This window comes from Spermophilus citellus (assembly GCF_964194105.1).
Source record: "Spermophilus citellus genome assembly, chromosome: X".
Classification (NCBI taxonomy): domain Eukaryota; kingdom Metazoa; phylum Chordata; class Mammalia; order Rodentia; family Sciuridae; genus Spermophilus; species Spermophilus citellus.
In genome coordinates this window covers 14,230,948-14,244,460 of record NC_138190.1, presented here as the reverse complement: position 1 = coordinate 14,244,460, position 13,513 = coordinate 14,230,948, and the positions used below count along the sequence as shown (strand labels likewise).

The window sequence follows — 13,513 nt, the reverse complement described above, 5'->3', positions numbered from 1 at the left end:
CTTCTCTCCTAACTGGCTAGACAAAGATATGTTTATGAAACTTAAATTTTTTGTGTGTGAAAAGTATTGCCCCATATTTGTTCCTTAGCTTGCTAAATTTTCTTAGACAGAGTCTTCTGGGCTTTTTCAGTTTTGGTCTTCATTAAAGATTTGTGACTTATTTGCATTACAAGATCCAAAGAACCACATCCTGCCAGCAGGCAAGATGTGCTTTCTTCTGCAAGTGCTCAGAACTTAGTTCATCTTGGCTGATATTAAACCACTGTCCATCTGCCATTAATGCTTTCCCCTCTCTTCTGATGAGGCCATGTGTTGACTGATTAAATGTTTGTATCAGTATAAAAAAATGTTCTCTGAAAGGTCAACCTGAAAGTCTCATTATGAAGTTCATCAGGAATAAACTCTAACATATCATATTTTCTCCAAAGAATTAATTTATAAACCCTGCGCTGCTATTAACCAGCTATGCCACCAGCAACTAGCCATAAATAAAAATAAGTGCTGCTCTAACTAGGTCCCTTGGTTTGTGTTTCCATCTTGGCCTCCTTGGTTAGTGGCCATGATAGAACCTGATGGACAAGAGGAGGTTCCAACATACTCTGGTCTCCTGAGCTGTCCTGGATAATCCAGGCAGCTATTTGTGGATGAGAAATATGCTGAATTACTAGAAAGCTTTATTTGTGTATCCAATGAAGGAACATTGACATTTTTTGGCCACAGCTGGGATGTTCCATATGATGCCTCTGCAAAGAGTCCTGAGAGGCAGTGCTTAGCCTTTTGGGGACGTGGGATCCCTTTTTCATTCTGGAGGAGCCTATGCATTACTTTTGAGAATATGTTTGAATATGCTTAAATACAAAGGATTACAGGAAGACTATGTTGAAATGTAGTTATCAAAACTACATTTAGATAGATAAGTACATCTAGGTTGGAGTGGTACTAGGATTTAATCCTTGGCCCCCTGAATCCTTTGAGTTGGGATGAGACTGACTTCTTATTTCAATGCTAATAGGGTCTTTCTTGTTCACCTAATCTAACATATGTGAAAAAACAAAACACTGCTCAGTTCTGTTTAGAGGGTGATGAAATTGGCATGTCTTCATACTCTGCTGGTGGGAGTGTAAATAAATTGCTTCATCTTTTATGACACCTAAGCCACACACATCAAGAACTTTATACTTGTTTTAGTAATTTCACTCCTGGGAAGCTATCTTTAGGAAAACACCATGGTACAAAGATGCTATATGCAAAGATGTTCATCTTAGTGGTACTTAGAAGGAAAATTTCAAATCAAACTGAAAAGTAAAGCAATAGGAGAATGGTTAAGTGTATATAGTTAATATCATAACATTTAAGACTATGTAATTAAGCTTTTTTTTAGTGATGATATAGGATGGTTTGTTCATGGTAGTGATATTTATAGATGGTATTAGTTCTGGAAAATTGCAATTGCTAGATTAGGAACTCAAAACTTTACAGTATCTTCCACTTTCTACCCCCACAGTGTCAGAGATCAGTGGTTTTTACTCTGCTCTCTGACCTCACTTACTATATGAGAATCATCCTTTTAGAAATATTTGGAGAGTGTTTAGAATAAGAGTTTACATATTAATGTGGCTAGAACACTGGTTCTAATGCTTCTTTATGTAGGAAACTAAGCTGCCTTTGTTAAATTTGTTTTAATGAGCTGGATTCTTGAGATGTTTTCATTTAAAAATGTAACAATTAAAAATAGCTGATCCTCGTTCACTATTGAACATGTATTATGTTAATCATTGTTTTTCTTTTAAGTTTCTGGTCTCTCCACCAACAAAAGTTTGAATGTGGTTCATCATTTGGAGATGTTTGGGCCCATTCTTCCTCTTTTTAAGAATAAAAGTACTTGCACTCAAAAGCCTATGCTTTCATTTGGAAGTTTATGAATTGCTTTTTAAAATGTAGTCATTAGTTCCAATTTCTTTCTGTCAGATTTCTTAAACTTTAATACAGTTTCTGAAAGATTTTTTCAAAGGAAGTATTTTTACCTTCCCAAGTCTCTAGATTCCTGCTGTCTCCTCAGTCCTGTTTATTAAACTCTCAGCTGGTTTCAGAGTTCATGCATTTCCTCTCTTTCTTCTCATTTTTCTCTAACTATGGCTAAAAATTGGCTCCAAAGATCACCTCCTATCCTAACTGCAGGGTCTCTGCTGCTGCTGCTCTGCCTCCTTGAACAACAACTTGTCACAGCACATATCTTATAGCTGTCAAAATCCTATTTTTCACACCTCATTATTTAGGGTTTGAGCAGGACTGGGGCAAAGTTTATTCTTGTGCTGTTTGGGAAGACTAGGTTTGCTAAAGGAATAATGTAAACAAGATTTCAGTAGAAACATTTGTTTTGGAAACAGTTGAAGCTATAATAATTCTTTACAAATAGATCTGATCGTTCACCTTCAATTTACCTATCTACCATACAGAGGCTTATGATTATTTATTTGTAATGTTTATGAATACTTTTGTTATAATTCTTTTGTGTGTGTGTGGTGCTGGGGATTGAACCCAGGGCCTTGTGCTTGTGAGGCAAACACTCTTGTCAACTGAGCTATATCCCCAGCCCACAATTATCTTTTTTAAAAAAAATCTTTAAAAATATTTATTTATTTATTTGTAGTTGGACACAACACCTCCATTCCATTCATTTATTTTTATGTGGTGCTGAGGATCGAACCCAGGGCCCTGCGCATGCTAGGCGAGCTCTACCACTGAGCCACAACCCCAGGCCCCCCACTACCACAAAAAATCTTTATTTATTTATTTATTTTATGTGGTGCTGAGAATCGAACCTAGGGCCTCACATGTGCTATGCGAGCGCTCTACCATTGAGCCACAACTCCAGCCCCACAATTATGTATTTTAATGAAACTAAGAAAAGGAAAGAGAATTAGGAGAGGGAGAGAGAAGGAGAGTAAGAGTATATGTGTGGTATCTATTTTTTATTTACCATTTTTTGTCCTTTTCATTTGTTCTTGTGGATTTGAATTACCATTTGGTGTCATTTCCTTATTCCAAAGCAATTTTATTCCCACTTGTGTGCTATGCTTTTTATTATTATTGTCAAATAGCTTACATCTCTCTATATGTTATAAACTCCAAAATATGGATTATATACATCCTTTTCTACATTTAATTTTTAAGTTGGTTAAGAGAAGAAAGGAAAAGAAATTTATGATCATACTGCATTTTATAATTGCCTATGTAACTACTTTTATTAGAATTTTTTGTCTACTCTCAATTTCTTCCATTCTAAAGAACTTCCTTTAGTATTTTTGTAAGATAGGTCTACTAGCATAAATTTATCTCAGATTTTGTTTATCTGGAAATGTCTTTGTTTGATCTTCACTTTTTCAGCCTTAATCTTTTGGAGGGGGTACCAGGGATTAAGCTCAACCACTGAGCCACATCCCTAGCCCTATTTTGTATTTTATTTAGAGACAGGGTCTCACTGAGTTGCTTAGTGCCTCCCTTTTTGCTGAGACTGCCTTTGAACTTGCCATCCTCCTGCCTCAGCCTCCCGAGCTGTGTGCCACCGCACCCGGCTGAGACTTTACATTTTTAAATGTCTTTATTAAAAAGAAGTTTTACTAGTTATGGTTTTTTTCTGGGGATAGAATTTGAGAAGCTTTTCACACCTCCAGCCCAGCTTAATTAGGATTGTTTCTTCAAAGGTATTTTACCTTCTGTACCTCACTGATCCACACAGCCCTTTCTTTCTTTTTTTTTTATAAAGTTCTTTTTATTTTTTAATTTTTTTATTGGTTGTTCACAACATTACAAAGCTCTTGACATATCATATTTCATACATTAGATTCAAGTTGGTAACACAGCCCTTTCTTTCCTCCCTCTCAATCTGAAATAGGAGGGCTTTTACCATGGACTTAACCAATTTCAGATAGAAGAAAAATATTTTCACTTCTGAATTTATAAATGGCATTTAATTTAGCAACATGGTTTTCCTGGCATGGATGAGGGAGAAACTTCTCTAACCTTCCCAAACCTACTAGTTTGTTGGCTAGTTTGAGTCTCTTTGAGAATTCAAAAGTGTTGCAGGGAGGGGAAGGGTCTTTGTTCTTTTGGTACAGGCAGTTCCTGCTGATGAAGAAGTAGATCTGAGCCACCTTCCTCAGCAATCACCCCCACACACCTTAATTCTTGAGCCTTCTATTTATAACACTGGCATTTGTATTTTGAGGGGGTTAATGCCAATAGCTGGTACCCACAGGGATGGTCACCAGCTGCTGCTTTGCAGCAGGTTCAATATTCTCAGAAAACCCTCTTTTCAGGGATAATGCAATACAAGAAAGTTTAGTCTAAAATGTTGACCCATCACCTGTTTTTGTATGGGTTGGGAGCTAAGAATAGATTTTTACTTTTTCATTTTTATTTTTTTTACCCTTTTAAATGGTTGGGAAATATGAAAAAACAAGATTATTTCAGGACATGTAAAGATGTGAAGTTTGAATTTGTGTCCATATATAAAGTTTTGTGGACACATGGCCTCGCTTGTGTATTTGTGTATGGTCTGAGTCTGCTTTTGTGCTACAACAGCAGAGTGGAAGAGTTGCAAAAGACACTGAGATATGAAAGGCCAAAATATTGATCATCTGGCCCTTACAGGAAGTTAGCTGACCTGGTCTAAAAATGTGTTTTAGTGGAATAATACCAGTAATTTCTTTTAACAAAATATTTTAGGATTCAAAATGTGTCATAACAGGGCTGTAGAAGCCCACTAACATCCAAAAGAGAGAGGTTTCAATACAATTATTTATGTCTTAAATTAGGATAGAAATATTAAGCAGATCTTATTCAAAAGTAAAATTTTTTAAATATATATTTCATGTCATTGAAACTAATTCCTCCATATTGTAAGTTTTCTAAAGTGGGCTGTTTGATCTGAGATCATGATATTCAGACAGTTTTCTGTGTAGCTAATGAATTTGTTTTTAATTTAGAAGAAAATTTAGTTCTTATTCTATGTCCCATTCTTAGAAAAGGAAAAAATATATCTGTCTATATTATGTCAAAACTACCTAGATACCTCCGTTAATTCATCTGACTTCTTACATTTTTTAAACTGAACTATTTCTGGCATCATATAAATTCTTCATGTAGAAATACAGGGATTTAAAAGTCTGAAATTTTAACTTAGTTGCATTTTATGATAGTGTAGGCAAAAGATTGATGATGATGTAAGAGTGTTGTTAGAGAATTATATTTCAACCTTCAAATGTGCTAAAAAATTGAGCATAGATATAATGCTATTTAAAGATGTTTATGCTTTATAAAGAATTATGATTTTTAGTCAAACTATAATTATTCCATAGAAAAAGTATACTGTTTTACCTACTATTAAAGGTAATTTGAATTTTTTATAAAAAAAATTTCAGTGGATCTTTTCAAAATATCTCTAAGACTAATCATAGTTATTAATATATGCTTCCCCAGAGCTGGGGTTGTGGTCTCAGTGGTAGAGCACTTGGCTGGCATATGTGAGGCATTGGGTTTGATTCTCAGCACCACATATAAATTAACAATTTTTAAAAAATATATGCTTCACCTAAATTTTTATTAAAGAAAGTTTAAATTTCACCTGTATGAAATTATCAAATTATCAAATAATACATTTTCATATATGTTGAAAGAAAAATGATATGCCATATTGTAATCCTTGGTTCTCACTGGGTTCAAGTCCTTCTGGTTTGAGGGCCATAAAATGAATCAATTGATTTTTTTTTTTTTTTTAGACTTCTGACTCTAACATTTCTGCCAGTGAAATTCATAGACATTTACAGGTCAGCTCAGCATTTGAAACCAAATTTCTGTCCTATTGTTTAAATGATAGAGCTTTTGAAATTGAGAGGTTTCCTTTTTTATGCCTAATAGACTTGTAGTGATATTGCATAATTTGTTGTTCATATTGAAATATCTTTTTCTTCATATCCCACCAGGTCCTACCTGCTCAAAGTCACAGCTGTGCTTCTGCAACAAGTACTTTCTGGATCATTTTTGTTTCTTTTTTTTTCCAGGCATCTAGTGGAAATTATTATTTCATCCCCTACATTGTGACACCATGCGCTGATTATTTTTGCTGTGAGAGTGACGCCCAGAGGCGAGCCTCGGAGTACATGCAGCCCAACTGGGATACCATTCTGGGCCCGCTGTGCATGCCCCTGGTGGACAGGTTCATTAGCCTCCTCAAGGACATCCATGTGACCTCATGGTAATTCTTACCATCCACCAACAGCCCTGGGAGCCTTGTAAAAATTTACCTTTCCTTTCAGAGAGGTGGTACACCTTGAAATTACCAGTATGCCCAGAGAATAAGGAGCATTGGTCAATCATTTAAAAATCATCCTGGAATCCAGCCTCACTAATCTGAGTCACTGAGGTAAAGCCAAAAGAGAATAGAACTGGAATTAGGAGGTCAGAATTGGGCCTGTGTCTGCTCCTGACTCCCTGTGTGACATTGACATATACCTTCTCTTCTCTGTGGCTGTTTTCTCCTCTAGGAAACAGGGAAGTTAAATCAGTGATTTTTTTTTTTAACCATCTATTTCAATTTGGAGATTCTGTTTCATGATCATTTCTGAGCATGATTTTACATTCCCTTAGTTATGGGGGTTCTTAAAATGCCCCAGCAAGGTCATTCTGACCTTGAGTTCTCATATTCTTGAGAACCTACATATTTTCCTGACTTCAGGAGATGTACTGTGACATGTTCTCTTTGAGATTTATATCAGAGGTATTATGCACTACTCACTCAGGTAGAAAGGTTTGAATGTAAGTCCTGGTAAGATGATTCCTAGCTGTGTAGCCTGGGAAAGGTCACTTCCCTTCTTTGAGTCTCAGTGCTCAAGAAACTGTACCTTCAGTGTTCTTACTCTAAAAATTAAAGGCAGAAAAATTATTCTTAATCAAGCAATCCAGTTGTTTTGCTTGAAGCCAATTTAAAGGATTTATTCCTGTAAGTTGTGTCACAAGGAGGAGGATTTGTACTTCCAAAACAAATGAAAATCCAAAGGACTGGCAGAACTGGCTTATAATGAAATGTCAAGGACCTCATGTCATGTTTTGGCCCAAATCATGGCATCTTGAACCATGGAGGGTTACTACTGAAATATTGGCATGAAGTTCATACTTTGTTCTCCTTTTCTATGCCATTGCCTCTTTTCTGGATACAGACTTTCTTTTAGAGACCTTAGTGGGAAAGAAGACTGGAAACCTAGACATATGTGACCATATGCCAACACAAAAAGCAAATGGCAAACTTTTTGTGACACAGTCCTAGCAAACCTCATTCAGTTTTACTTTGCTAACTTTTGTCTAATTGCAAAACAAACATTTTAGTGATGTTTAGGGAGAAAGTTCTCCCAATATCATATTTTCAGGTCTGACAAGGAGGTCGGCTAACTTGAATCTTCCAGATGAGTCATATCTTTGCAAGAAATGGGTTCAAGTTTGTTTCTCATTCGGTGTATGTACGTATTGGGAGGAAAAGAACTTTTTTGATTTGTTTTAATTTCCAAGGGCTTGAAATGCCTATTAGTGGATTCCACCCCACAGTTGGCTGGGGTCTTAACAATAATGAGACAGTAAATGGTACTTGTGATTGCAAACATCTGTAATCAGGATGGCAGGTAAGTTTTAAGCTCATGAGCCAATTCTGATAGATTTATAAAGTATCTTGAGTCCTGTGCTATAAAGGGCTTTGAAGCCATTTCCAAGTTCATATTGATTAGCAACATCTTCCCTTGTTGCCAGAGGCAGAAATGGCTGCATGATTATTACATATCTGGAGTCCCCAAACCATAATCAAGTCAGTGTTTTATTTACCTAAAAAGTTACTGTTCTTATTAGATTTCTTCATTTATTAAAACTATTTTTCAGAATTACCCTTGAAAACAAGACTGAAGTATAACTTTTTACCATCAGGCCAAACTAATAACACTTTAATAGCTTTCATGCCTTTATAGTCTACCAAATGGGCAATGGCTGTCACCCAGTTTAATGACTCATTCAATTAATGACAGAATTTTAAACACTGGCAGAGTTTGCTGATTTGCTCATCATTGGGGTAATAGCAGTTGACAAATAAGGAAATAAAAATTAAAGCATTGCACTAATATTTTTACATCAAAACCCTTTCTGTGGGATATCACTTCATTCTTTAAATGTTAATTGAGGTCTTATTATAAGCATTAGACCAGGCTGTGTAATGTATGCACATTTTTATGGCATAGTTTTATAATTATTCAAAATAAGTATGATTTGTTCTTATTCTATCTTGTGTTGTTTCTCTAGGAAAGATGATTTATCCTACTGTCTTTTTAAAAAAACAGCTGAATTTTTCTCTCTACAATTAAATCATTTCAGCTTCTTAATGGGTTGGCAGCATTACTGCTTGGCAGTGCTCATTCTCTGTTTAAAAATTAATTGGAAAATAGGCAAAATATTTAAATCAATCTGTGGTCATTGTAAGTTGGCCTCTGTACACCAAATTAGGTTGTTTTTCAAGGTTTTATTCCAAGTATCAGATACTAGCATTGACTCTGTAAGAGGCTATGGGCACATTAAGTGTGTATTTAAACTGTTTTAAATGTTCTTACATATCCACATTATTATCTAGACACCCTCATAAAGGAGATTTTTATATTTTACATTAGATTTTTATATTTTACATTATGGTAGTCAAATAAGACAAGGGAAGTGTGTGGGGGGTTGAAAGGCAACGTTTTCTGTAAGCTTCCTAGCATGGCTTCTGTGTACCCCCTTTGGATTGCTTGGGGACATGACACCAGTTTCTAGCTCTCCTTCAACTGGTGAAACCTTCATGACTACTAACTGGGGACACTTAATAAATGAGAATATTTTTAAAATGAATTTCTGTGTATTTCATAGCTCTGGGAGTTTTGTTTGGCTTTGTGATTATCTGTTGCTGGTAGGGAAAAATAAATATTCAAGTAAGGTACCATCTTGCCTTCTATGTGGTTCAAAATACCAGAGGAAATAGATTTAGCTGTATAGAAAGTTCTGTATATTGTTTGAATATTTCCTCTTTGAAAACATTTTTAAGGTTGTAATGAGCTGGTTTTTATTTGTTAACATTATTGGCTCATTTTGGCAAAATATGAATAACAAGTTGAAGTGTCTTTAGTTTGCTGCATGAGGAGGCTCAGGTCTGGGCCAAGGTCTCCATGTGTTAGCCTCAGTCACATAAATAAGAACCATATTTGTTTGAGTGCCAAGGAGGAGGGTCCTGGATGCACATAGTCATATCTATATGACTGGAGGTTTTACTGTTCCCCTGTCTAGTGTTTATTACAAAGAAACCTTGTTGAATGACATCCGGAAAGCCAGAGAGAAATACCAGGGTGATGAACTGGCAAAGGAGCTGGCTCGGATCAAACTCCGCATGGATAATATTGAAGTTCTGACATCAGACATCATCATTAATTTACTCCTGTCCTACCGTGATATCCAGGTATGAAATGTGCCTAACTGAGGCTAGCATATAGCAAAATTTCTCTTGGCATGAGGAACTCCTCATGTGAGTATATTCTCACTAGGTGTATGGTGTATTCTCACTAGGTGTATTATTTTACTAGGTGTATGGTGAAGTAGCTATTTTATATAAATGGATCTGTGACCAGGTCAGAGGTCATCCAGCTTATCCATCAGGGTGAGAGTTTTAGAGAAGGGTTTTTCATATTAGGGCTGGTGTGAATGCTCCAACAAGAGACCACATATATGGCACTACTTAGTATAAGTAATTAATAATTTAACAGTTTATATACACTTTATGCTATGCATAGTTCCAAGCCTTTTGCTAATCCTAAATTAATTCACTATTCTTAACAAACCTATGGTGTAGGTTTATTTTGTTGATCCCCATTTTTTGGAGGGGGGATACTGGGGATTAAACTCAGGGGCACTCAACCACTGAGCCACATCCCTAGCCCATGGTACCACATCCCACAAGTCCTGTCTCAAGAACTCTTCAGTAGCTTCTGAGGTCTGTTTTAGACTAAATATCTATATTCTCTGAAATATAGATTCTCTGAAAACACAGTAGCCATTTCCTGGTTGCTAGGCTTAATTTTTTCTGCCTTTGGATGAGTGGTGGTAAATAAGAAAAGTAACAAAGGCCTAAAGGACATAGCAGAGCAGAGAAGATAAGAAGGACAATGGAATCAGTCAGCCTCAGTCTAAATCCTGACTTCACTAACTGCTGTGTGACTTTGGGCAAGTTATTTAATTTCTCTGTGCCTCATTTTCCTCATTTTTAAAATATTTAGTCTAAAACAGGCCTCAGAAGCTATTGAAGAGTTCTCAAGATGGGGCTTGTGGGATGTGGTACCATGGAGGAAAATCAGCATTTCCTCTTCTGAATTTAATGCCTTTGAGACATTCCTAAGGGAGTCTGCCTCCCTTTCCTGTGGCACACGGAGTAATGTACAATACTTACAGACTCCTATAAAGCTACATTGGAAGTTGTTGGCCATGTTTCTTTAAATCTAAATAATGGAGATATCCATTTATGCCTTGGACCAAGAAGAGTCAACTGCTAAGGAACTCATACCCCTAGTGATGAACAGATGCAACTAACTGATTTTAGTAGCAGGTGCCATTAGGGATTGTAATAATGATTAAAGCATGCACCATGGCCAAGGATTAACCTTTCTTGAAGGTTTTCTTCCCTTGAGTTCCTGGCTTCTGGTTTCCTTCTGCCCTTGCCTTCAGGTATTATCACTTTCTTTCTTTCTTTTTTTTTTTTTGTATCCTTTCATTTCTTAACCTTTGGGCTCAAATGTGAGCCAAGAGATCTGTGGAATCCACTACTGTCTTCTCTTTGCTAGGCCAGTAGTATCAAATGCAGAGCCATAAGACAGGTTTGGGATTTTAGTAGGAAACCCTCCTCTTCAACCATAGCTGGCAGCAAGTTGGCTAATACCAATGATTGTAAGCCTGGCTAAAATGTTAACTGGTAGCGCTACTAAGAGGGGACCCAACTGAGACACACATGGTAGCAATTTTTCCCTAGATGATTATGTAGCATTTAGACCAGTGGTTCTCAACCAGGAAGCATCTGATAGCATCTAAACACATTTTAGTTGTCAAAACTCTGTGTGTGTGTGTATGTATGTATGTATGTTTTGCTAGCTTCTAATGAGTAGAGGCCAGAAATGCTACTGCCTTTCCTATAGTGCACAAGTCAACATCCCACAATAAAGAATATTCTGGTTTAGATTAATTTGACTGATTATGATAAAACAAGAAGGGCTAAGATATTTTTTCCCTTTACATGGGAAGTTAACTGTAGATTTTCTTATGTGTATGTCTAGCTCATTTTAAAATAGCTTTTCTGGGTGGTTTTAATCCTTTTCCACTGAAAACATAGTAGCCATTTCCTGGTTGCTAGGCTCACTTTTTTTTCTGCCTTTGGATTTAACAGTTTTTCCTCAATCCCTTTGTCCTCTTTGGTAACAGGAATTTCTTTTCTGCCCTCTCTCTCATTTATCTTATTTTCTGTTTTTTTTTTTTTTTTTTTTTTTGTTGTTCTAGTGAAGGTTACAAGTAACTTCACTAAACACTCTATGCAAGGAAAGGTTTGTCTTAAAATCTGGAGACTGGCTTATGTTTATCACTATTCAGAAAAATTTACAAAGACCTGTATTTCTTCTCTTTTTCACCTTGAGATCTCTCGCCAACAGGACTATGATGCGATGGTCAAGCTGGTAGAAACTCTGGAGATGCTGCCTACATGTGATTTGGCTGATCAGCATAACATTAAATTCCACTATGCATTTGCAATGAATCGGTAAGAATGATAATGTATGTGTAGGGTCCCCCCCCCACACATACCAGTGATTGAACCCAGGGCACTTAACTACTGAGCCACAGCCCAGCCCTTTTTTGTATTTTATTTACAGACAGGGTCTCACTGAATTGCTTAGGGCCTATGCTAAGTTGCTGAGGCTGACTTTGAACTTGCAATTCTCCTGCCTCAGCCTCTTGAGCCACTGGGATTATAGGAGTATGCTACCATGCCTGGCTGTGTAGGGTTTTGACAAAACCCTACCTATTGAATTCTGCTTCCTTCTTTTGTTTAACATTCAAGTATAAGCCAGGTCATGTGCTAAATGCCAAGGTCACGGAGATAGACAAGGCACAATCTTCCTTCAGGGACTTAGTCTTTGGAACATGTATTCTAGCTGTGAGATCAGACATGTAAAAAAATCCTAATAGCTCAAGGTGGTACATTGTTTAATGAAAGTTTGTCCAAAGTGATAAGGAAGTATAGTAGAGGGAGGAAACCATTCTACTTGGGGGTTTTAGAGAAGCTTATTCATGGGGATGGTGAAAACATTATTCCATTTGGCCAGACCATAGAGTTCTTCATACACAAGGTGCTTTCAGGGAACATCCATTGAAACTAGAACACAAGATGCAGTGTGGCAAATGCAGGTGATGAAGCTGAGACCATGGATGGAGGATGGGACCACGTCTTGAGAGGACTTTGCATGCGTGAATAAGGAGTTGATATTATCTTGTAGACTGTGGATGACTAGTTTAAGTGACCGGATTGATGTTGTATGTAAGGAGAAAGAACTTGGGAATTCAAACTTCTGGGCTAAGCAGAGTGTGAAACTTGGAAATTCATGCCTGGAGATCATAAGCCTCAGAAACTTCACTGGTAAGGTATTAGCTAAGATTATATAACAAAAAAGCCACAAATGCAGTAATTTAAATTAGATTGAAATTTCCCTTTCACATGGCAGGCTAGAGTGAACCAGCCTAGCACCCAGCCCTGCTTCAGGAGTTGTTGAAGCACTTAGTATCCAACTACTGTAGCTCTTTTCATCCCCTAGAATGTTGGTCTTATCTGCATAGTTGAAGCTAAGTTACTGCCACTCAGTGTTCCACCCCGACTCCATTCCATAGGTAGGAGAGGAAACCCAGGGCAAGTCATTTCCTTTAAAGCAAGTAGAATTTACACATGCCACTTCTATCACATTCCATTGGTGAGCACTCAGTCATATGACTCCATTTAATTACAGGGGAAGCTGGTAAGTGTAGTTTGTAGCAAGGTAGTCATATACCCAGCCAAACTTGGCTACTATGGATTTGCAGGATAACTAGAAGTTTGCCACATTCAACCTCACAAGGCTCTAGATGCACTTAAATGTCTTAGTTCTACCTTCTCCCTTTCTCTGTTGATAATCTATAGGAAGAGAAGCAGCATTAGGTGAATATCATGAGAACCATTCCCTGATACACTCCTTACTGGGCCTGAGCTGGGAATTAATTATGTCAAATCATACAGCAGAGTACTCTGGGAGGGTATTCAAACTTATCTTGAGAGCCAGAGAGTTCTGGCACCTCCTTATCAACCTTCCATAACTGATATCTTCGATAGGGAGTGAACGAGATGAGGGTTGAGGATAAACTAAGTTAGAGGACTGCTGTATTGGATTTC

At 37.0% G+C, this 13,513-nt stretch overlaps 1 protein-coding gene across 1 annotated transcript in view; it reads left to right on the top strand.

The window, feature by feature from the left end:
* Positions 1 to 13,513, top strand: part of MAP3K15 (mitogen-activated protein kinase kinase kinase 15) — a 115,173-nt gene that overhangs the window by 34,824 nt on the left and 66,836 nt on the right. The window contains exons 4-6 of the mRNA XM_081278355.1: positions 6,063 to 6,256; positions 9,349 to 9,517; positions 11,748 to 11,854. Of these exons, the coding sequence (XP_081134481.1) occupies positions 6,063 to 6,256; positions 9,349 to 9,517; positions 11,748 to 11,854 (470 nt within the window). The remainder of the gene's footprint in view (positions 1 to 6,062; positions 6,257 to 9,348; positions 9,518 to 11,747; positions 11,855 to 13,513) is intronic.